Genomic DNA, 25252 nt, shown 5'->3' on the forward strand with positions numbered 1-25252 from the left:
CTAAGTAATCAGCATATCAAATCAGGAGGACATTAACGGAATTCTGAACAAACACTAATATTCACTGGGGCTAATTTAGTTTTGAAATATTTTGCTTTAATTAAATTGAGACCATACTATTTATTCTATATATAGCCAATGATGTAGTCTTTAAAAACACATGAAGTACTGTATTTTAATTCCAATGAGGGAGGTACCTTGTATATAGTAACTAATGAAAAAGTAGGAAAGAGTAAAGCCAAGGCGCTAAATCCAAGTTCATTTTAGACTTGCAGGGTGCCTATACATGAGCAGGGAGGCTGCTCTGATTCACTGTAATTCCAGTGCATTGAAGCAGACTCAATTCATCAAAACTGCTAGAGCATGGCGATTATCACACTCCAGCAGCCTCTCGTGTCTTGCTCGACAAGCTTTAAAGTGCCCCCGCTACTATTGTGAAGCACGGGGATGCTGATATACAAGACACTCCAGATGCTTTAATTAGAGTGGCTATGAGAGCCACTTTAATTAAAGTGCTACTCCTTCCCACCTCCCTGAAGCCACTCTAATTAAAATGTCCCCCCAGTCACAAAGCACATGTATAAAAGCCTTCAGAGTCTGGTTTGCTTTTTACTAGGGGTGTGAGAAGCTTCAGTCACCGATTAGATTCAGAGAAGATTCAGCCTGATTCAGAGGCCGAATCACTGAATCTGAAATCGACTTGGGAGACAACCCCCACCCCCCAGAATCTATTTGGAGAATCTGAATCTATTTGGAAAAAGTTTGGAAAAGATTCAGAGATCTGGTGATTCAGAAGGCAGACTTGCAGGGGAAAAAAAAACTAAGAAGAGGGAGGGGAAGTAGGGGGGGAGGGGAAGACTGACATCTGTAGCTGCCCAGTGACTGTAATCTTTCCCCAAGTCCCCTTCCAATCACAGTGCTGTGGGGGAGGGATGTAGAAACAGCACATAAGTCTGCAGCCTTTCTGTCCCTTTTGTGAGCTGTTTCTGCCTGGGCACCGAGAAGGCCCTCTGTTACAGGCTACCATCCCTGCTGTGCCTTAACACACACACACACAAAGTCACGTCATGAGTTTTGCTTGTCACCAACTTGAAGTACAGTTTCGCAGAAACCCCTGCACCTATCTCCTTGACACTTGCCAGGCTTTGTGCCCTCAGAAGGGGCTACCATCCCTGCTGTTTTCATCCAAATCTGACAAAAAATGACAAAGATATAGGTATTTCAGTGATTCCTCATTACAGTCCATGGTCAAATAACCAAATCTCTCCAAATCAGCACCAAATCTTCTGAAGCTGATTCAGCCAAACCAATTCACACAGTGATCCAAATCTCTGAATCAAATCACTGTTCTATGAATCAGCTGAATCCAAATTGAATACTTCCCTATTTGCACGGACCTACTTTTACCCACTAAGGCTAGGGATAGACATTACACAGAAACTGGTTTAAGCCTGTAACAGAACAGATGTTCAGTGCACATAAACCAGTTTGAAAATGGCAGAAACTGGTTTGAGATAAACCTGGTTAAATGTAGTATCAGATTTAACTGATTTGGCTCAAACCAGTTTATGCAATGTCTGTTCCAGACCCCTTGCTGATTTAAGATAAACCAGATACCTCCAGCATCCTGGCATGCTCTTTGGACAGGGTGGGGCTCTGTGCTCCATAGCAGGGCTAGCCCCTCTCCTCTGCTTCCTGGCTGGAGCTCAAGCAGAGACTTGCAGGCACAGCAGGATCTGCTTGGCCTCCCCTGCCATTGCTGCTCTCTGCTCAAGCAGGAAATCCCCCCCACTCCCATCTCCCACAGCAGGGACCCAGCCCCATGAACCCTAAGCATGTGGTACACTAGCTAATGGAGATCTGTGTGTGCATCTCCAATTTCACTGGGACAGGAAATTAAAAAGTGACTGCTTAGGGCCGTTTGGAGCTCATCAACAGATCTGCTGGTAAGCTGTTTAAGAAGCATTTAAAGTAATGGAGAGAGGCTACTGTTTTGCACTGCAGGCATATACCTCAATTTCCTCAGTCCAGAGAGAATGTCTATCCGGTTACAAACTGGTTCAGCCTAGCTAGGTTAGACTAACTTGTAAAGACTGAATGAATTCAGGCGCAGGACAGCATAATTCAGGATGTGGGGGGAAGAAATTATAGAACAAATCTATAGTAGTCTTATGTCTAATAATAACTTACTACTGATAGAGCAACATAAAATTAGCATAGCAGGGCAGAGAAAGTGTTCCACATATTTTGTCTTGAGAGGCTGCATTAATTCTTAGCTGTCAGTTTAACCAAGCTTATGGCTTCTTTGTATCATGGAAATGTCCTAGTGAATGGACCACTCATATATGCCAGCAATTTAAGAGTAAGGCTTGGTAGGAAACCCAGGAAAAAACGTGCAGCTAAAGTCAAAAAAGAGAAGTAGACTTAGCCAGAATGTTTTCAACAGAATTATTTTTTGTTGGAGAATCCCATTTTGTTGGCTCTGAAATGGTTCAACACTCATACAGGATTTCAATGAATTTCTTAGTCACAAAAATTTTAAAAATAAGTTTGTAATCATCTGAACATCAGATTTTTATATTGCCTATTTTTCAAAGTTCACGATTTTTTTAAGATTAAAATGACTTTAATTAAAAATACATTACTAATATTAAAATCGTTGTCAATAATAACAACAACAACAAAAACAATAATAATAATAAAGTTGCTACTAAAATGAAACTTTCTAATGTTTCAACTGACATAAGTTGAAGTTCCTAAGGACTTGTAGTTATGAACATTTTGACATGTTGACTTTTCAGTCTGATCCAGGTTGGGGAATTAATCTGAAATAACAGGAAAAGATTTTCCACAAAAAAATAAACGTAAGGTGGTCTTGATCTTGTATTGGTCTGGGACAAGGGTGGTCAACCCATAGTGCACATGCCACAAGTGGCACAGACAGCCTCTCTGGCTAGGGAAAGACATTCAAAAAGCCTGAGCCTGAATTGATTCAGGCTTTGCAGATTAGTCTAACCTGCAGACGTTTGGCACATGCCTGCAGTGGCTCAAGCCAGAAGCCCAGGGCTGCTTAAGCAGCCCTGCCTTCCACACTCCCTGGGGGTGGCTCTTCTCTCTCCTCCTCCCCTCTTGTGGTGGGGTGGGGAGGGGGGCTCTGTGAGGCTGCCTGGCTTCAGAGGGGGACGACTCTTCCCCCTGCTTCTCCCCCATTGCTATGGGGTACAGAGGGGGGGTTGTATCAGATGCTGCCAAGGCCCAGAGGGGAACTCTTCCTCCCAGTCCTCCCCCAGCAGGTCAGGGGGAGGCATTGCTCCATGCTGTGGGGAACTCCTTCCCCTCCTCCTCTTCCCCTGAGAGGGGCAGTGGGAGAACAGAGCTCAGCTGGGCAGGGTAGAGGGTGTGAGGGAGGCGGGGTGTAGGGACCCACATACACTTCCCCCATGGTGTGCAGCCCCCACTCCCTGGCAGCAGCAGCAGCAGCTGGGGAGGTCAGTGTGCTTGTGCCCAGCACAGGCGTAGCTCTAGCCTGAGCTGTGCAGGGGGAGGGAGCAGAGCCAACCTTACTCCTATGGCTTTGCTCCCTGAGCCTGAGCTTGCAGTGGGGGAAGACCTGCACTGGAGCCACCTGCTTTCCCTGCTCCCCACTGTGCACTCTGCCAGGAGTGGAGGGAGCCCTGTCCCCTGCTTCCCCACAGAATCCAGTACAGGGCTTCCCCTCTGTGAGTGCGGAGCTGCAGGCATGGCACAGAGCCCCAGGGACAGCAGCAGCTGGGCAGGCTGCACGGAGCTGTGCTCCTCACCCCCAGCGCAGCGCTGGCTGCCTGTTTCATTGCTCCACACCATGCCTGCAGCTCCACACAAAGGGGAAGCCCTGCACTGGACTCTGCAGGGAAACAGAGTGTGGGGCTCCCTCCACTCCCAGCAGAGTGCATAGAGGGGAGCAGGAGAAGCAGCTAGCTCCAGAGTGGGGCTTCCCCTGTTGTAGGCTCAGGGAGCAGAGCCACAGGAAGCCCCCCATGCAGCACTGGTTGGAGCCACGCCTGCACTGAGGATGAGCACCTTGACCTCTGTACTTGCTGTTGCTGCCAGGTGTTGCTGCCAGGAAGTGGGGGCTGTATGCCATGGGGAGGAGTGTGTGTGGGTCCCTACACCCCTTACCGTCCCTCACACCCATACCCTACCCAGTTGAACTCCACACTCCCGCTGCCCCTCTGGGGTCATGAGGTGGAAGGGGAAGAGTTCCCCCCAGCATTGAACATAGCCTCTTCCTGCCCCCAATCTGGGCCTGAGCAGCATCACATGGAGCTCCGCAGCAGCGGGGTGGGGAAAGGGGAGGAAGAGTCCCCATCCAGCACCTCAGAGGATCTCCCCTTCCCACCCTGGAGGAGGAAGAAGTGGAAGAGTCCCCCCCCAGCATGGAACAGAGACTAGTTCCCAACCCTGTGGGACAACCTACCTAGGATGGCCCCACAAGGGGACAGGGTTAATTCCTCCCTCCACCCCTTTCCTGCAGCAGGGGTCTACCAGCTCCAGGGGCCACCGCTGCACTCCCCTCCCCTCTGCTCCCCAGCAGACAGACTGACCACAGCTGAGGTGGGGTAAGAGGGGAGGAGGGAAGAATAAGCCCCCTCTCTGCCCGCTGCCTTAACAGGGCCATGGCAGCCAATGTCTGTGCTAGGGTCGGTCCCTGCTCTGGCTAGAGAGCAGAGAGGTGGGGGCAGCTCTGTGGCTAGAACAGAGAGCCCCTCTCCCCCACAGCCCAAAGAGCATACCAGGATGCTGGGAGTGTCTGGTTTATCTTAAACCAGTAAGGGGTCTGGGACAGACATCGCATAAATCAGTTTGAGCCAAATCAGTTAAGTCTGATACTACATTCAATCAGGTTTATCTCAAACTGGTTTTGGCCATTTTGAAAATGGTTTATGTGCACTGAATGTCTGTTCTGTAACAGGTTTAAACCAGTTTCTGATCACTTAAACTGGTTTGTGTGTAATGTCTGTCTGTGTGGCACATGGAAGATCGGTCAGGGAGCAAAGAACACAGCAGCAGATAAGGCAAGGAACAGATAGCAGAGCAACACATAGGAAGAGGAACAGAAAGCAAAGCAGCAGATACGACAGGGGAAGGGGATCAGGGTGGCACTCAGGGAGGGCGCATGGCTTACCTTGTGGCACACCTGCCAAAAGGTTTGGCTCCCCCATTGCTCTGAGATCTGATGAGGCCCAGTGGGGTCTAGGCAGTAGGGGTGTGCAAAACAGGCCATATTGGATTTGGATTTGGCCAGCATTGGGGACAGTGATTCGACTCATTGCTTTGGATCACTGTCCCGATTCGATTTGGCCAAATCTGAATCTGAAGATTCAATGCTGATTCTGAGAATCAGTAATTTGGGCAGAGACACAGCTTTAAATGTTTTTTCTACATACCTCAAGGTACCAGGCATAGCTTGTGAACACTGCAACGGTGGGGTAGCTGAAGCATCCCACAGGAGTGGGGGGGGAGGGCGGGGGCACATGCTTGATGGTCAACCCGGAATTGGACCAAAGTACTTCTGGTCCACTTCTGGGTCTGCCACTGAGTGCATGGAGGCCTGCCTTCCTGCCTCCATGTCCCTCCAGCTCAGCGATTGGGCACAGGGGGACCCCAGGTGCCCCCCAGACCTAGGAGGCACTAATCACCAAGATAGGGGCGGAGGAGGGGGGTTCTCCGCACACTCCCCGGTGGACCCAGAAGTGGACTGGAAGTGTTTTTGGTTCAGTTCTGAGTCCATTGCCAAGTGCACTGGGGAACCCCTGCTACTGTGGGACACTCCATTCACCCCAGCATCTCAGCATTCACAAGCCACCTGGTACCTTGAGGTATGTAGAAAAAACATTTAAAGTTGTGTCTATGTCTGAATCATTGAATCATTCCGAATCTCTCTCAATCGATTAAGAGGGTTCTGATTAGATTCAGTGAGATTAAAGGATCTCCGGATTAGATTTGGATTTGGAGATTTGGCTGCCGAATCAGGCCAAATCTCTGCCAAATTGAATCAGCAACCAAAGCTTTGCACAACCCTACTAGCCAGTCCTGAAAACCTGTCTGCAAGAGCCTGAATGGCCAACCAGTGGGCTACAGCACTTTACAGAATTTCTGCAGCACTGAATGCTGCAGCCATGCACTACCACACATCTTCTAATTGGTCCCCACCTTTGCAATGCTCTTTATACTAGGATTGCCTAAGTGTCTTTGGAGGACAGGCTCACAATTCTGTTCCACAATGACTGAATTAGGGAATGCTTCCACAGGCAGTGCACAGATTTTTGGGCTCTTTCTGTATTTCAACAATCAACTTCTTTGTGGCTGATCTACTAAACTTCTTTGTGGCTGATCTACTATTTTTTTTAATCCAGAGATAAACTGGTTTAATGTCCAGCATGTTAAGATTTGTTGTACATAAAACATATAACAAAATATAATGTCTTCTGGAGGCCTTATAGACGTATTGATGAATATAAACTTCTGTACCATGGTCAATGTATTAGAAAAATAATCAGCACCATCAACTACAGTCCTGACCTTATTGGGAATAGATCAAGATATTAAAGATTTAATATTTCAGGGCATAATTTTGATATATTCACTCTGACATTCTCACCCAGTTCTACTGTACATGCATCAACACAAGTTATTTCTACTGACTTGCAATTTTCAAATCTGGGAAATGTTTATGTTCAGTTATCCCACTCACATACGTGAAATGTTTTAAAATGTTATCACATGTTAAAAATTAAGCAAGAATATAATACTTGCACAAAATAATTTTGTTGACACTAAACGCATAATGGAAGAACCTTACCAAATGAAATAAGTTACAATGCTGAACTGAACAAATTACTATACCTCAAGTAACTCAGTTTGGAGGAACAATCAAATACTTCTCAAATATATCTGCTAGAAATAACATATTCAAGACTTATTTAATTATCAATGTTAAAACCTTCTGCATGAGATATTCAGAAGTAAAACAAAAATACCATAACATTTGAACACAATTCACTAGAGGCAGTTTAGGTCAGCAACATTTAATTCATGTCATAGATGAAAGGGATTAAAGAGCCCAATTTTGCAAACCTCCTCATTATCCCAAGTCCTTAATTTTAGCTTGTGATGTGAAAGTACATTATGTAAGGATAGGAAAGAAGAAGAAAAGCAACTCCTCTCAAACATGAAACCAACTTTGAGTAATTTGGAGTTATTTTCTTTCACAATGAAGTGTACTCAAATATTTAATGCTGTACCAGCGCCTGTGAGATTTCATGAAGTTAATTGAAAGAAAATCCTCACTGAAGATTACTAGACAACTTTAAACTTTGAAAAACAGCATGAGTAGAAATAGTTCTTGTTGCACATTAAGTTACTGAACAGGGGTCATGAAAGGAACTCAGAAAACAGAGTCTGAATACTTAACAGAATCCAATACTATTCCCTTCTTTATATATTTAACCATTATGTTTATAAGCATAATAAGCATAATTTTAATGTCTTATCTATATAGACAGACAGACAGATATGAAATAAAAAGCTTTCAATTTTTCTGCATTTAAATGATCTTCATTGTAGTATATTCTTCCTCAAATAGATGCATGGCATTCTCATATTTTACAATAAATAAACAGCAAGTATTATTAATATTTTAAGTTCAAAGTGTATATAAGAAACACAAAGAGCACCTGCCTCAAAGAGTTTAAAAATGTTAAAACAAGCAAAAGGCAACAGGAAAGAATAAAATAAACCACCAAAATTAGTTTAGTGAATACCAGGAAATGTCAAATGTCATAGGTGGATTAGTGTAACACATAGGTAGCCAAATACAAAGATTAGATAACGATAGGATTAAGCCTGACAGGGGGAAGCAGGGTACAGAAGAAGTACTAATAAATAGGGCCAGACTTAGGTAGATCTTGAAACTGTCAACAGACTACAGTCACATATGCTTGCTGACTGCATAAGTATATATGGCAGAAAATCCTGGTCCCATAGACGGCACTGGTAAAACTCCTGTTGACTAAAATGGGGCTAGGATTTGACCTATTTTTCCTGACTATAGCCCCTTGTGGAACTTTATAGCACTAACTAGAGCAAGTGTTAACAACATTTTGGGGCAGAGTGCCATAAACACCCACAACTGCAATTTGTAAGACGTTGGCATGCCAGGGCAGATGGCAGAGGAGCTGTGAAGGGCCTGATTCTTATGGGGGCAGCGCAGCCCTGCCCCCTTCCCCACCATCTGCCCTGAGGCTCACATTCCAAGCAAAATGCCTTTGCGTGCCACACTTTGGCACCCATGCCAGGGGTTGCCAACCCCTGAACTAGAGTTTTGTGGAAGACAGAGTGAATGTTGTACGCCATTCTTACTCAGTTTTGACTAGATATAACAGCACGTTGTCACTTTCTATAATGAAATTCAGAAAAGACTAAAGAGGCTTCTTCTGGAAATATTTTGCTGTAGGAGTTGACTAACAAACAAACTGTGTCTTCCTCAGTATACTTACCAAAGACTGTCCTTGCAGGTACAGACTCTCTGTTTAGCCAAAATGACACTTGGGAAAGAATGACTGTCATGATGCAGGGGAGGTAAGTTTGAATCACAAAATAACCAATTTTTCTCTTCAAGTGAAAATGAGCTGTCATTACTGTATATTCACCTAACATGTGAAACAGAAACAAAAAAATATTAAACAGAACGTTACTATCCACAGGCAATTCACTTTCCTGGCAATAAAAGGCAGCCTGGTCCATTTACTTGAAACAAATATGCTACAGACATAGTCTGGAGAACTACTTTAGGTAGAAAAATCATCCTGAATATAAATGAACTTTTGACTTTGAAACTGTGAACTGTATCATACTCCCAACTGAATTCTAGAAAAGTTTTGAAAACAGTTCAGTGAGAACAAACTGGGGTCAGCATCTAGCTTGAGTTATATGTGTTACAATTACCTCAAAGCACTGGTTAGCATGGGACTCTATGCTGCCTTGGCAGATGTCAGTACCCACAGAAAGCCCTTCTGAAATTAATGGGGCTGAATGAAAATGCAGGATTCCACCCATATGCATGTAGGATCAGGGGCTACTAATCCATAGGAATAATCCCAAAATTTGCGATTTCCTCTCTCCCAACACCAATGAATGTTACTAACCTGTGCTTGATTTAACTGTCTCCTTTCCAATAGTTTGGCCTAAAAGATCATACTGATTCAGTCTGGAGCCATCTTCTGCCACCTGTACTGAATCAGATGCATTGTAAGTCCAAATGTAGGTCACTTCTGAAGTTGTGTATGCATCTATGAGAAATATTGAAAAAATATTTTGTCAGTAGTTAAAAAGAAAGTGTGTCCACAATTTGCAACTTCTGAACTTGTCTAAATAAAAGGAACTATCTTCAAAATACCATCATAGTATCCAACGATTGACAAGACAAAATAATGCTTGACCATTTAAAATTTGCTTATGAATACTGCAGTTATGAATTTATGCAAGTCCCACAATATATGTGATCATGATTTAAAATGCTCACTGATCAAAATAAATGACATCACTGCTATTAATTTACAAGCAACATATTACTAAACCATTCTTTAAATTACTAAATGGTTAGAGAATTTAGGAGAGAACATATTGCTTGAGCCCAAAAGTCTGAATTTAAATGGGTGAAAGTAGCAATAATATGTTACATGCAGATTGTATTTTAGAGGATTTTTTTTCTGTATGCCTGACATGTTCTTCAAACATTTTTTGATTAGCTGAAGTTCATATATGAATATGGGTGGGTAAGAGTTCTAACACTTTTACAGCGTTCCTTGCCCTGAAGTCCATTGGCCTGTGTTTCTTCCCTAAAGTTCATTCCCTAAATTGGCACCTCTATGGCACAAGGGCATATTGACACTATTGGGCTGCTTTCACAATGCACTCCTGAGGAAAACAAAAGGGCAAATAAATATCTTGCCAAGGACTTCATTGGAAATCGACATTCTGTTAGGAGTCTAATACCTCTGGCAACATAAACTAAAAGGAAAAGCTAAGTAAAATTGTAGTTCAGACAGCATTCATGTATCTTCATCTATGAGGACACAGGAAAAAGCTGAGAATTCGCAGCAAGCTTCCCTAGTCTAATACCCCACTAATCAAATGGAGCATGAAGTAAGAAGCCAGAACACTGATGGAAGAAATCATTTTCAGAGTCTGATGGACTGTGACAGGTAAATTTTAAGTCTGATCCTGTGGCTGTAAGGCAGGTGAAGAAAAAAAATGCACTCTCTTCTAAGTGGGAGTCAGTCATTTTCAACTCAAGAAAGCTCCCAGAGGCCCTAAAGGAGAGTTGTCATACAAATATCCATACCCCAAATGACTGAAAATCTAACAAGAAGGTACTCTGTTGAGATTTTTTAATTTCTCTGCAGGACTGCGTGTTGTCATCTTCTTGGAAATAAGCTGCTGGAAAGTCGTTGCCTGAGAAATTCACATGTACAATCACACAGATTCACACAGGCAATCTTTACAAATACAGTCTTGATCTAACCTTCTCATTTTGGGTTAGCTGATTAAGAAGGATGAAGAAAGGCAATTTTAGTGGGATAGGATCATAGAAATGTAGGGCTGAAAGGGATCTCACAAGATCATCTAGTCGAGCTCCCTGCTCAAGGCAGAATTATCCCTGACTAAACACCCCAGCCAAGTGTTTGTCCACCCTGCCCTAGAACATTTCCAAGCATAGAGAATCCACAAATTCTCTAAGCAGCCTGTTCCAATGCTTGGCCACCCTCATAGTCAGAAAATTCCTCCTAATCCCCAACCTAAATGTCCTCTGATGCACTTTGAGCCTATTGCTCCTAGTTCTGTCCCTTACAGCCACTGAGAAAAGCCCATCTCCATCCTCTCTGTAATCACCCTTCAGGTATTTGAAGACAATTATTAAATCCCCCCTCAGTCTTATCTTCTCCAGTCTTTCCTCACAAGTCTTGCCCCTAAGGCCCCTAATATTTTTTTGTTGCCCTGTACTGAACTTTTTTCAAACTGTCCACCTTCTTGAAGTGTGGGGCCCAAAACTGAATACAGTCCTTCAAGTGAGATCTCACCAGTGCCAAATACAGTGGAAGAACCACTTTCCTTGATTTGAAAGCAACAGTCCTGTTAATATAACCTAGTATCATGTTGTCTTTTTTTCAACAAAAGCACACCATAAGATCATATTCAGCTTATGGTCCACTTTAACACCAGGTCTACTCAGCAATACTACAGCCTGGGCAGTCATTCCCCAGTTTGTATTTGTGCATGGAGTTATTCCATTCCAAGTGCAGGGCTTTGCAATTTCAATTTAAAATTAAAAATTCTGGACAAATCATAGGTAAAAGATGACAGTTTCTAACCCAGCCTCACAGATATATTGGAAGTATCCCCAGAAGTTATAAACAGTGAAATCTATTCCTGTCTTTCCTCATACACTTCTGGGGAAGAGGATATATCAGGAACATGGGCAGAGTGCACTGTGCTCTGAAAATGTCCAGGTGGTGATGAATAGTACCTCTAGTGATCCTGCTGCTAAAATGGTGTTAAACAGGACCCTGAAAATTCCTACCTCTTCTGGGTCCAGCAGAGTGTGAACTACTTCTCAAGAAAGGCAAGTTGTTTGCATTTACGTGGCATTGTTTCTTTGCTATATAGCTCAGTCTGTGTCCACCTCTATCTTAGCCCTGGGGAAGGGTATTTCATGCCCAAAAGCTCGTCCAACACATCTCCCCACTATCCAGTTGGTCCAGTAAAAGATAACATAAAAAAACTTTGGCTTTCATACATCTTCTGGATCAGGGGCACTCAACCTCCAGCCCACGGGCCAAATGCAGCCCACGGAACCATAGGTATCTGGCCCGCGGGGCTCCCTATGGATTGAGAAATTTGGCAGCAGAGGAGCAGTGATAATAAATACAGCTACCCTCCGCAGCTGCCAAATTCCTAAACCCCAAGCCCTGAACAGCAGCTTGCAGCCAGGTCACAACCGCTCACACCCCTGTGGCTGGATGAGACAGTGCCATTCCCTTCCCCCAAGAAAGATGTGGCTGGGCCATGCCCCCTCTCTCACATGGGGCTGGGTCAAGCCCCTTCCCTTCATGGGGCTGGGTTAGGACTGGGCCATGGTCCCTTCCCCACATAAGGTTGGGCCACACCCTCTCTTCTCATGAGGCCCAGTTGCTTCTAGGTCATGCATCCTGTCATGGGGCCTGGCCATGCCCAATATCCCTTGTGGGGCTGGGTTGGGCCTGGGATACACCCCTTTCCCCCACAGGGCTGAGCCATGCCTCCTTCCCTCCACAGAGCCAGGCTGGAACAGGGATGCCCCCTGCCCCCCTCTGCATGGCCAGATGGGATCTTATTGCAATCACTCCATGCTGGATCCGGACCATCAGCCAGATCCGACTCACAGCCAGCCTGGGTACTGCTCATCCGGCCACAAAGGTTAAGTGGTACTACTGTCCTGGAACATCAAAGCTACACAACAACACTCTAACCCTACTATGAGGAAAATAGGCACCACCACCCCCTAAATTTCCTGGCTTCTAAAACTGGTAGGCCTGCTTTTGATCTCACTTATAGCAGAAATAATGCCACTAATGATAATGAAACTATGATGGCATCAAACTGGTACTACCAAAATCAAGATCAGGCCTCACCTGTGTAACAGCAAAATGTTCTAGTCAATGAAACTTTCTAATTCAAGATGTTATTTGATGAAGTCTTCACTAATTAATAACAAAACAACAACAAGAGAAAATAAATACATTCAATTCTAAGCTATAACAATTAGAAGCTTTAGAAACTTCATAGATGTATTTTCTAGTATCTGCCTTTGTTTAGAAGGCTTGAATTCACTCTTCACAAATACAACATATATATTTTTGTACCATTCATGTATTACTTATTTCCCCATGTTATTGAAAAATACAGTTATAGCAATGTGAAAACAGAATAATGCAGGAGTGAATTAGATTCACAATAATCTTTGTTAAATGGAGTCTAGGGAATTTTCAAATACATTATGAGAAAGAACACTAAAAGAAGAAAAAAGGAGAAGAAGAAAGAGAAAGAGAAGGAAAAAGGGAAATACATAATCTAGTAAACCCTAGTATGCCATAAGCCTGGGGAATGCACAGTGATGTTGAACAATATAAGATTCTCACTAGCCACAGGCTGTACTGCTAGCTATGTACTTACAGCTGCCAAATTTCAAAGGGCATGAATGAGCATCCATAGGAAAGTCCTCCAAGTGCATTGGACATTCAGCTTGGACTGTAAGCCTGAAAGGCAAAATATCGCTATATATTTAAGTCAATTACAAGACCAGAAATTCAATTCCACAAAAGTGAACAGAGTTCATGCTGATTTAGAAGATGAAATTGCAGTGTTATGTTAAACTAATTAAAATTTAAATCAGCTCTTGCTTCTTTCCTTTTATGTGGTCCTTCAGAAGACACTGACTTATCACATCAAAAACTTAAAACAACTGACCTCAAAACTATGAAGGAGGACATTTAAATGAAAATATAAATTATATAACTAAGTTGATCAGAACCGTCATTTCTTCAGAGATACATGTTGTGCAACTATAAACTTGTCAGAAAAGCATATAAGCACCACTGATTTGCCTAAGGACTATGCTCCACAAAGGTTTTCAACATTTTTTTTGACATCTTAAATTGAAAGTGTGAAAAAATGTCTTGTTTAAAAAAGCCCCAAAACAATGTAGCTCTTTATTATTTAGTTCACATTGTTTCTGCTTTTTTTCTCAGATGTGTGGAAGGGTACTGTAGCAGGACCAGGTCCAAGGTTGGCCATGATGCCTCCTAGTGGCCCAAAGGCTACTGCACTGCACTAGCTCTAGGTACCCTCCCTTTTGCACTCACCTGCCACACCTTGATGTAATGGTTGACTTTTCAAAAGGAAAGCTGCCCAAGAGTCCAAAAATATGGCTTAGTCCTACCTTCACCAGTAGCTCACTTCCTGGACCCCACTAGCCCAAACCCAACCCTTTGCTAGATGGACCCTCCTGGCCTGTACATGGCTCTATTGCCTTATGGGCTATTCACAGCCTCTGACCTCCTCTACAGCCATGTCTATGCTTTGCAGGTTTTACTCAGTACTGTTCAGTCCCTTGTACAGGATTCAGCCTCCCTTTTCTCTGGCTACAAATTTTCAGCCCTGACCCGCTGATTCGGGTCCAGCCCTCTCAACTTCAGACCCATTAGTCATCAGTATCTCTGGGCTTCTGGCTCTGGTGTCTCTTGTTCTGGGCCCTTGGCCCCAGAATTGACTCTTCTTGGCTGCTGGGCCTTGGGCCCCTGGCCTCTGCCCTTCTCAGCTGATCTTACCTGCCCTGGGCTATGGGTCCCTGACCCTAGTTCTTGCCCCTCTTGGGCTATGAGTTCACCCCTCTTGGGGCTATGGATCCCTGACCTGGTTTTTGCTCCTTATGGGCACTTGGTTTCACCCCTCCTGGGCTGCAGGATCCTGACCCTGTTTGCATCTTGCTCAGACACTGGATCCCTGGCCCCTTCTCTGTTACTCTCACTGTTTAAGCCCCAACCCTGGCTGGGCCCAAGGCAGTTGTGTACCCTCAGGCACGGCTGGGACCTCCACCTTCCCAATAGCCCTAAACCAAAACTACCAGTATAAACTATACTATAAAGGTAATCCCTCTGGTTCTAACTAAAACTAAAATCATTCTGGCTATAAACACAAAACAATCCCCTCACCGGGTGCCAACATAACCTTAACTCACTGACTGTACTTCTGCTCCAGGCTACATCCCTCCCTGCAAGCCCTCAGAGCCTTATTAGTAGCTCCAAGGCAGTTCAGCAGCCAGCCAGGCACTCTCCAACAGATTTCCTGGTCGAGAGCTCCTTCCCTAGTAGCTTGCAGGGCCAGACCACCACCCTGCTCCTTATGCACTGGCTTTATGCACCTCCTAAGCCCTGCCCTTTCTAGTTATGAGACCCTGCAGCTCCCCATAGGCATTCCCTTCCTATTTTTTATGACCTACCTGTTTTAGCACCTATGCTTAGCTCAGTAGCTTGAGTCCCTTGCTTCCAGGCTGCCAACCTGTCTGCCACCTATCTGTTTGCTGGTAGCTAGCTCATTAAGTTAGCTGATGTCCCAGCTGCCAATCCTTCTAGTCAGCCTACTCTAGACTGCAATTTCTCGACTGGCCGCACATGTTCCCCTCTTCCTTAATACAGCTCCCTGCCTAGATGCAGGGATTCCTGGCTGCCTGCCCTCTCACAGCTATCTTCTATTCAACTGCAGTATTCTCTCCCCTTAAAGTGTCAGGAGCCTCAGGCTCCCTGTCACAGGTACCTTGTGCCCAAAAGCTTACCCAATCTCTCTCCCAACTATACAGTTAGTCAAATACAGGTTATCATAAAAAAAATCTTTGCTTCTTACAGGTTACAGTTACAGTACATATTACATTAACAGTACATACATTATCAGTAAATAATACAAATAATACATTATAATAATAATAAGTCCATTCTATCTGGTCCACAGGGCCCCCCAGAAATTTAGAAAATTTATATTTATCTGCCCTTGGCTGACTGTCATGTGGCCCTCAATGGCTTGCCAAAACTCAGTAAGTGGCCCTCCACCCAAAATAATTGCCTGCCCCTGCAAATAATAATAAATGCAAATAATATATACATATGAATAATACATTAACAGTAAATACATCATACTCAGGGGGAAAAATGACCAAAAACATTTTAGAAACAACTTCTTTTGGATCTTTCAACTAGCTAGGTTTTGATGAAGCAAAGAACTTCATGAATGGGCAAGTTCTTAATACAGATTATGTCTGGGTACAGCAAGTTATAAAAAATAAAAATACTACACAGTCATTGCAGACTATAAAATAAACTATAAGCTATATTAAAGCATGTGTCCTATCCATTACAGATTTTCAGTGGTTAAATATAATTTCACTTTCCCAAAGTTCACAATTAGGAAGGTACACAGAAAAATTAAATAAACTGTACTCCAAGTTGAGATATGCAATTGCAAATCTCAGTGCTATATTTCTTTGAGAGCTGTATGGTATATCAGGCTTCATATACATTGGCAGGGCTTGTGGGGCAGACTACATTGTTCCTGACTGCTTTATAGATAAAAATGCCTTAACAGAGATGGGAATTAAATTCTCTGTCACAATCAATACATCCCATTAAATATCTCAAAACAAAAACAAAACAAAACCCCCCAGTTTTCTGGCAGTTTAGATGCAAATGTTCTAATCAGATGAGTAACATGAAATATGAAACTGGAAAAAAGACCTCATAGTAAGGCACTTTCTAGCTACAAAATATGTGGGGTTTTTACTATTTTTTTAACCACATTGATCATATTCATTTGTTCTAAATGTACATTTACATTTCTCCTGGAAACTCGTCAGACATAGTATGTAAAAATATAACTTTAAAATTCGACATAAAATATTTGCTATTACTTACAATAACAGTTCTACCTACAGTGTGGCTGGGCAGTAGTTTTAGAGTTAATTTCCTCTGAACGATCTAATTTTTTTTTTTTAATAAGGATGACTTTGTATGTGGCCAATAATCTAAATAGTAAAGTGCTGATCAACACACCTGTCAGTTACACAAGAATGACTTCTACAACTTTCACTTTGTATAGTAATAAGACTTTATGTGCCAGTTTAATCACAGTATTACCTAGTGATAGGAGGTGGTAAACGGCTAATACTACCCAACACATATACATGGCTCTTGAGTTGTAGCTCTAAGCACCTTAAAAGGATTTCAGTATCATTTAGTTCATTATACAGCTAGGAAAAGCCAGGCTCAGGTAAAGGAATGGACTTGTTTGAAGTCACCTGCCAGAGAAATATATATTTGTGAACATTATTATGTGAAAGGTTGTACCTCATGGTGTACAAGAGAGTTCCATCATCCTGGATTCGTAGCAATTTATTAGGCATTGTCATGTTATGAGCTACCGACTTCTTTCCATTATGAAAGAATGTATCTGGGGTCCAGATTTTGCTGGCCATTAAGTTGTTCAGTCGAAGTATGTTCATCGGGCCTTTAAACTTTAATCGTTCATCTTTCCATTTTTGACGGAAAAAGACATCTATAGTGTACTCCTATAATAAAAAGAAAAAAACAATTATTTTTGACATTGCACAGTAAAATGCTGGTTACATAAAATCTGTTAGCAGAGTATTTGAAGAGGAAGAATGGCCAACCACTATAATTATACTATATTAAAATTAATGAAGGGGAACTTAGGGAAAGTATTTAGGGTCTTTATTTTGTGCCCTTGCTAAGAGCACAGAGAGTAAATGCTCCTTAACAGTAATAGAGGTGAAGTCTTTGTATAGTAGGTAAACCCTAATAATTAGATGACTTATTTGAAATAGACTCTTTTTGTGTTGAAAACAGTTTTTATAAACATTTTTACATGTTACTGAGAAGAAAAAAATGAAAATAGGTACAGAACACAATAGAGTATATTACTGTAGCAAATGCACCTGTAGGAATAAGACACTATTTCAATAAAATTGAGAATGGCTGAGTTCTGAGCCAAAAAACACAAGTTAGTTTTTTATTTTTTTTTTAAAGGGGGCAAGATAAATTAATTAGTAACAATATAAAAAAAGATTAAGGAAAAAGGAAGAAAAGGAAAAAGGAAGAGGAAAAAAGTAGTCTTAATGAAGCTGATGCATAAATTCAGCATTTATTAGTACACATATATAGATACGGAACAATGAGCTACAATTTCACTGATATCTGAAGAACAAAACAGAAGATTGCTCAGTGTGTTGTCCATTTGTAAGCAAAAGCTTATCTGAGCAACTAATCTTGGGAGGAAAATATGGCTAGAGGGAAAGCATTTTGAGGAGGGACAGATCAATAGGCTATATCCAGGTACACGATGCCATCCACAATATTCTGTTCATGTCTTTAGGATGTCTGGTTGGTTCTTACTGTTCTAGCCAATAAGGAAAATACTGAATAAATATGGTCAGAATGCATTTAAAAATGTATGTGTAACCTGACTGTATATGGTTTGTAACCATCAGCACTACACTAAAATAGGAATTCTGAGAGCATGATTTGTGTTTAATGTAACTTCAGATTGTACAGTTGCAATAGTACTTCTGATTAAGTTGCAGTTTTTTTGTACAACTGCAAAATGCTGTATGTTCTAATAATCTGTTCCATAGTAATTACTTTACAAATAGTATATGCACATTGCCTTATATGCTTGAATGAAAAGAGATGGCAAAACCTCTGAAACCTTATAGCTACAAACCATGCATCATTTTCTTGAAGAGTGCTGCAGGACACAAAATTCTCAAGATGTGCATATCCCAGAGTCAGTGATCTGCCTACAGTAATCCACCTGAAATAATTATGCATCATTAAATTGTTTTCTCTCTCAAAACAAACAGCTGCACAGAAATTGCCTGGAAGCTACATATAACTCATGTGCTACAGCATGAAAGATACTGTTACCATATTTTCTTCTACACCATATGCTCTCAACTGTGACTGTACCTTGCTTTTGGGAAGGAAGAAGGAAGAAAAACATTTTTCCACAGTTATGACTGCATAGAGAGGGGACAAAACCTAATCTTCAGCTCACCAACCATCTGTTTTCTGTTTATCCAAAAGCTGAAATCCTAGCCGCTGCTGAAAACTAGATTTCATTGGTGGTTTTATATTTTTTTAAAAGGCTAAAACAATGCGATAGGCTTTCTAGTAGGAGGAGAAAGACCAAGAGTAAATAAAAGACATAAAAATTGCAAGAAGCAAAGTCAGACTGATCAGTGGAACTATAAAACCATTAAAAAAGAGATAATCGTTGACACCTAAGGAGCGTAGAACAATGAGCTATTAAGTCAAATGACTCCCTCAGCAGCCTAAATAGAAAATAAGGCATCAGAGTAGGGTGCTTCTATTCTAGGCATAAAAATTATCTTCCCTGCAGGAGACATTCAATTTTGAGGGGCCAAGGGGAAAAGGTACATGTGGTATACAAATACATATGGCATTTCCATAAATCCTGATGCAAACAGAAAACTTACACAGATTTTGATTCTACAAGTAGTTCTACACAGATGGACTTGCATCTACATGGACTTTTAGTACTGCTCAAAGCAAATTCTAGTACCATTTATGCAAATATGAACAAAAGGAACCAAACTGAAGAAACAAACTTCTCCTCCTGGATCTCATTTGTAAAATAAAAGTTAAATATTTTTTCAGATAGAACTCATGTTTTAATTTAATAGCAGCCCAGTTTGTTACAAATCCTTAGAAGAAATTTAGCAAAAATCTATCACAGTTACTGAATCAATCAGCATGGAGAATATTTTGACAATAGTTTCAGTATCAAAATTAAATTTACTTTTGCATAAATTGACAAAACCAGTGCGTTTCTATAGTTGGTAGAACTTCACTATATATAGAAACCTTACCTTGAAAAATGAAGAATTAACAAACTCTCACACTGGACCTCACTGAAACTTAAAACTGATAAATAAACACCTCAAAAGCAACACACCCAACCAGAAATCCCAGTTCTTTTAAAATGAATGCTAGTTTTGACATTTCCTTCAATAAGGCAAGGATTTCATTATGACAGACTGCATAGAAAAGTTAAGGCTTAGGAAGATATTGTGCCACGCACAGAAAAGTGAAAACATTCCTAGGGCTACATCCTCTATTAAAAGAAAGCAAGCATTCTAATATAAACATGTATACATGCTGTGCTACAATGACACTTTTGAAATGAGGACTTGATAGGACTCAACTACGCTTAGGCACCAGAAATACAGGCTCTCTGAAGCTTCCTCATGCAGTCCTGCCAATGCAATTCAAACCGGACCTGTAATTCTTAGCCTGTCCCAAATCAGTAAATATTACAATTTCAGCAGCCACATCTCAAATCTACTCTTTTCAAAGTGAAAAAAAAAAGAGATGTGCATAGTCTAATGTGAAAGAGCCATAAATCTGAATTTTCAAGTATGCCTCTATTTTCCCAAAAAAGAAAAGGAGAAATAGAATACAGAGACATGAACAGGCAAGAGAAATACTGAAGATCTGTAAATTAGCAAGGTCTTTTCTGGGGGAAGGACATATAATATTCTGAGCCCATCACGCACAGTAACTCTACTCCCCATATAGACATTGAGCAGCCACCTCATTAAGTGGAACTAGAAGGAGAAACTCTTAACCACTTATGATAATATCCCTCCTTTTACTGCAAATGTTGGGCGCATGGTTTATTAAAATGTGGCCAACAAAGAGCCCTAGTATGCTAAAAGTGCATGCAAAATGTGGCGATCCATAATCCAGCCCTTGATGCTGCTCCTTTGACCCACGCACTGTACCAGGCTTGCCTGGGATGCACACTGCATGTAGTGCTCACTGAAGCCAGGTCCTAGGCTGTGGTCACTGTGGCACCCGCTCAGACGTAAGGGCGGGGGGGGGCTGTGCCAAATCCAGCCCCACAGGAACAGATATGTTTGAAATGCTTCCTTTAAAGTACATATATGAGATACTTGAAGCTGAAAAACCTGGACAACAGTTGTGCTATATTTTCCCTTGCAATATGCATAACACGCATAATTTCCTTTTCCTTGGCCAATGTTTTTATCTAGCAGTGACCCCCTATTTCAGAGTTTGAAGTGCATGCACTTTGTATAAATTTCTATGTTACAGTCTCTGACTTTACAAAACAACAGAGTCATCCCAAAAATTATGACATGTTTTAAACTTACACCATTAAAACATCATCTTTTCATGACTGCCCACATGACAGCAAGATATAGCATTTTCCCAATGTTACTATTATTTACATACCTCCTGCCTTGATAGCAGAGAGAAAGGGATGTATAGATCTCAAATATTTAATGCAATGAAACAGTGAAGCAGGCAGCCTCGTTCTTTTCCGTAATCAGTCCCTTGTTACTAAGGAACATGCCCATTCCAGTCAACCAGGCAAGGATTAATTGTCTTGAATGTTTTGCTGCACAAGTACCTCATGGCTAAAGGTCTTTTTAGGAAATTCAGGTTGCCTAACAACCTCCTGTGATATACCAAGGAGGCTCAGAAATCTTATAAAATCAGAAAGGATCAAGGACAAGAACTGTTCGCTGAAAGACATGAGAGGAATACATGAAATCTGGCTGGCTAGACATATCAAATCACTCAGAGAAAAGAATTGTCCTAAAAGCTTCCGGATGATTTCTGCATTTTGCCCTCTTCCAAACTGGGAAGCTGTATTAAGTATTCAAGAGAAGAAATGCAAGAGAAAATTGTTCCTTGAACTATACAGAAGAGGGATGACAGATGAAATTTTCACAGAAGGTTCAGAGCGAGACACCTAAATCCTACTGAATTCAACTGAAACTGAGTATTTTATTTCTATAGAAGTTGCTTTGGGAATCTATATGCAAACAGTCTAAATACCTGTTTTAAAGCTATCCCATGTCTGCCAGTGTAGCATTTCTAAGGGTCTGATTTTACTTTACTTTACACCATGTTTAGACAATTACATGCTTGTGCAAAATGGAAGTAAAACAGTTAACATCTGAATACCAGTATTTTGCTCAGATTTCATATAAATGGTACCAAAGGGCAAATGTCTACAAAAAGGGCAAAACAGGAAAAATCAGAGCTTGATACATTCAGGTAAGGTAATTCGTAGCTAATTCTAACTTATCTAAGGACAAACATACTTTTCTCCCACCCATACCAGAAATCCCCCCTGCACAGATTTACTGTGCCTACTATGGAATAGAATAAAGGTTAAGTCATATCTTAGTGACTGTATGTCATGGCAAACTTTCCCCGTATTTAGTAACAAAAACAACAACAGAGAGACTATTAGTAACATTAGCGGTAGTATTAGTATTATTTGCAATTTTTCTTAGCTCTTATATAACACTTTTCAAGCATGGTTCTCAATTTTTCCTTAAAAAAAAAGTCAGTATCAATGGAAAACTCAGACAAAAAAGAGAAGGCATCTTGACAAAGACCACCCTGAAAATCAGTGGCAGAGACGGAAGAGAATGTAGGTCTCTTGAGTCTCAAAAGAGTGATGAAGCCATTGGTTAACCCTATCACTGAGCCAAAGTGTGTTCAATTTATGATCATATGTTCCAAGGATGACTACAGCTGGGGAAAATGGAAAACTTATTATATTCACTGTAAGTTGAACCTGAATTTAAGACAATCTTCCAATAATTAGATTGTATATATGGAAAATTTATAAATGTGTCATAATTTTCCAATGATAGAATCTAATTATTGGAGGGTTATCTTAAATTTGTCCCCCTCCTATGGCTACAGCAGGGAACATAGTGGCTGGAGTGGTCAGGTGGTTCCCTTCCCCTCTGTCTTCCCTATATCTTCTCCCTGCAGCCTTCCTGTCCCACTGGCACCCCCAACTGCCAGCTCCCAAAAGCTTCTGTCCCTTCCTCCCCTTCCCCACAATCTCTCTGCCCCTTGCACTCACTCCGTGAAGTCTTTGCCTGTTCCTCAGCTCTCCTCTTCTGCCCCCCTACTTACTGTCAGGCTCTGCCCCGGCTCTATTGCCCCCTGCCCCAGAGTACAGCACGTGGAAGCTCAGTCCTTGGCAGGTTATGCAGAACTGTCACACTGCTGACTGGCTGAACAGGCAATACAGCAGTGTCAGCACTGTTGATTGGCTGGGCAGAGAACAGGGTTTCCATGTGCTCCATGCCTAGGAGGCAACCTAGCCTAAACAAGAACCAAGCTGTGTCTTTACAGGCTGCTGTGGCCCTGACCTGGTCTCAGGGCTAGAGTCAAAGCTGCCTACCCCACCATCCCCACTTTGTATGTAAATCTAAGATGAGGGGCTTTCCACCATATGTCAACTGGGGGTAAAAACTCATCTTACATTAGAGTAAATATGGTATCTTAGGAAAATATTTCAATATTTTAATGGCATTTGCATGATAAATGTTTCCCCCTTTTAAATATAATTAATCACACTGTTTTCATTTCATGCCCCATTTCCAATTTCCCTCTCTCTCTGAGCTTGAGATAAGGAAAAAAAGCAGTACACTAGCACCAGCCACTTCTTACCATCTTCCAGCAACCACTGTATAGACCACAGTGTGAAAAGTACTGCAACAAATCAAAGAGGCAATTCTTCCTCTAAAAAGGTAAAATGCATAGCATGAGGAGGAGGGATGGCCTGCCAAAGTGACATTCCTTGTGTCAAAGAAAACTTATCATCTACATTTGTTACATAAAGGAAATAAATATTTGATCGCCTATGTAAGAATGCAAATATGAAAATACAGCAGTCTCCAAGAACAAAAAAAATCAACATTTGCCAAAAGATACCACACAGCAACGTAGTTATTTCCTACTTTAAACAATGAAAACGTTTTTCTCAGGTATCATTATGTAAAAAATAATATCTGATGTATATTTTCTACTGCAGTATAGAAATGCAGATACACTCTCTAGAACATAGGGTGGACGCTATTTTGGCTGGAGGGCCATTTAACGAGTTTTGGTGAGCTGTAGAGGGCTGCAAGTATAGCTCCACTCCTTGACAGGTGCCCTGCCCCACAGGTTGCCTTTGTGGGAGCAGAAGTCCTGCCCCTAACCCCTGACCTTTAGCATCAGAAACCCCTCCCCTTGCTCCCAGAAGTACTCTTTGGGGGGAAGGGGGAGGATTGCCATCTTGGAACCAGAAAAAAACCAAAATTATATACTAAAAATCAAGCATCTACTATAACATATTTCAATTTTATTTAAAAAAAATACTTTGTCCTGATTTGCATGCATGTGTATAGTGGTGTGCATGGAGGTGATTGCATAATAGCTCAAAATGAAGTCTTACTCTTGTATATTGTGGGTGAGGTGTGAATAGGTGTCGAGGTATGGGCGGGTGGGTATTGGGCTTGTGGGGCATTGCGTGTGTGGAGTTGTGTGTATGTGGTGTATGGGGAAGGGTGTGGGGGGTGTATATGGAGTGTGGGGGAAGGGTGTATGTGTATGTGGATGGGTATGGGGAAGAGTGTGGGTGTGTGGGGGATTTGTGAGGGGTGTGGGTAGGTGTGGTGTATATGGGTGGGTATGGGGTTTGGGGAGGCTCTGGGTGTGTATGTGTGGGGTGTGGATGTGGGTGTGGCATTTGTGAGGAAGGTGTGGGGGTGTGGGTGGGTAGGGGGGACTGTGAGTATGTGGTTATCCATGCAGGGTGTGGGAAAGGGTATGGGTGCATGTGTGTATGGGGAGTGGGTATATGTGGGGTGTAGAGGATGGTGCAAAGGAGGGTGTGGATGGGTATATGGAGTTTGTGGGGGGTGTAGGTAAGTGGGGGGTGTGGGTGAGTATGAGGTTTGTGGGCAGATGTGGATGTGTATATGAAGTGTGGGGGAGGGTATGGGTATGTGTGGGCGCATGGGGATTGTGGGGGGTATGGGCTGCATTTGGGAGGTGGGGGTGCGTGGGGTGTGTTTGCCCCCCTCTAAAAATACGCCCCCCTCAGACACACCCTCCAATGTGCACAACCCCTGCCATCAGCAGCAGGACCTCAGGGTGCTTCCAGCCCATGGCAGGTGGAATCCCTATTCAGTGTGCAGTCCTGGCACACCCCAGGACTGCATGTGGCTAGGCCACCAGGTCCATCTTGCAGGGTGCCCCCCAGAGGCACAGGTCAGGTGAAAAACCTTGGAACTGCATGTGAACTCTGTGGAGCCCCGCACAATGGAGCCAGGCAGACCCAGTGCCCCTGCCAGCTAGGGCTCCATGCTCATGTTGCCACACCTTGGGTCCCCACTGGGCCTGGCCTCAGGGCACTGACGCAGGCCCAGTGCTCCCACCCTGCTGCTGCTACCTCCCACCCACTCATTACCCTTCCCCCACCCACCCCCACTTGCCACCACCACCACTTCCTGCCCACTACTACTCCATGCCCACTGCTGCTTCCCCTGCTGCCCACAACTGCCACCACTCCTCCCCTGACCTGCCTGCAGCCACTGCTGCCAATTCCCTACCTGTATGGCCAGAGTCAGGGCCATCCTATGGGTAAAGGTGGGAACACAGTATGCGCTACCCCTGTGGGAGTGATCAGGGCTTGGCTCCAGACATGCACAGCAGGGGCAGCCCAGGGACCGGCTGGACACAGTGAATTGGTACGCACCTGCCCATGG

At 42.6% G+C, this 25252-nt stretch overlaps 1 protein-coding gene across 1 annotated transcript in view; it reads right to left on the minus strand.

Annotated features, from left to right (window-relative positions):
- GABRA2 (gamma-aminobutyric acid type A receptor subunit alpha2) overlaps window positions 1-25252 on the minus strand; it is a 116011-nt gene that overhangs the window by 23595 nt on the left and 67164 nt on the right. Inside the window, exons 5-8 of the mRNA XM_090035874.1 lie at window positions 16971-17191; window positions 13252-13334; window positions 9186-9329; window positions 8538-8690 (exon numbers count right to left, since the gene is read on the minus strand). Of these exons, the coding sequence (XP_089892000.1) occupies window positions 8538-8690; window positions 9186-9329; window positions 13252-13334; window positions 16971-17191 (601 nt within the window). The remainder of the gene's footprint in view (window positions 1-8537; window positions 8691-9185; window positions 9330-13251; window positions 13335-16970; window positions 17192-25252) is intronic.

The sequence above is a fragment of the Crocodylus siamensis genome, chromosome 2, assembly GCF_052110815.1.
Source record: "Crocodylus siamensis isolate JL-2025a chromosome 2, ASM5211081v1, whole genome shotgun sequence".
NCBI classification, from domain to species: domain Eukaryota; kingdom Metazoa; phylum Chordata; order Crocodylia; family Crocodylidae; genus Crocodylus; species Crocodylus siamensis.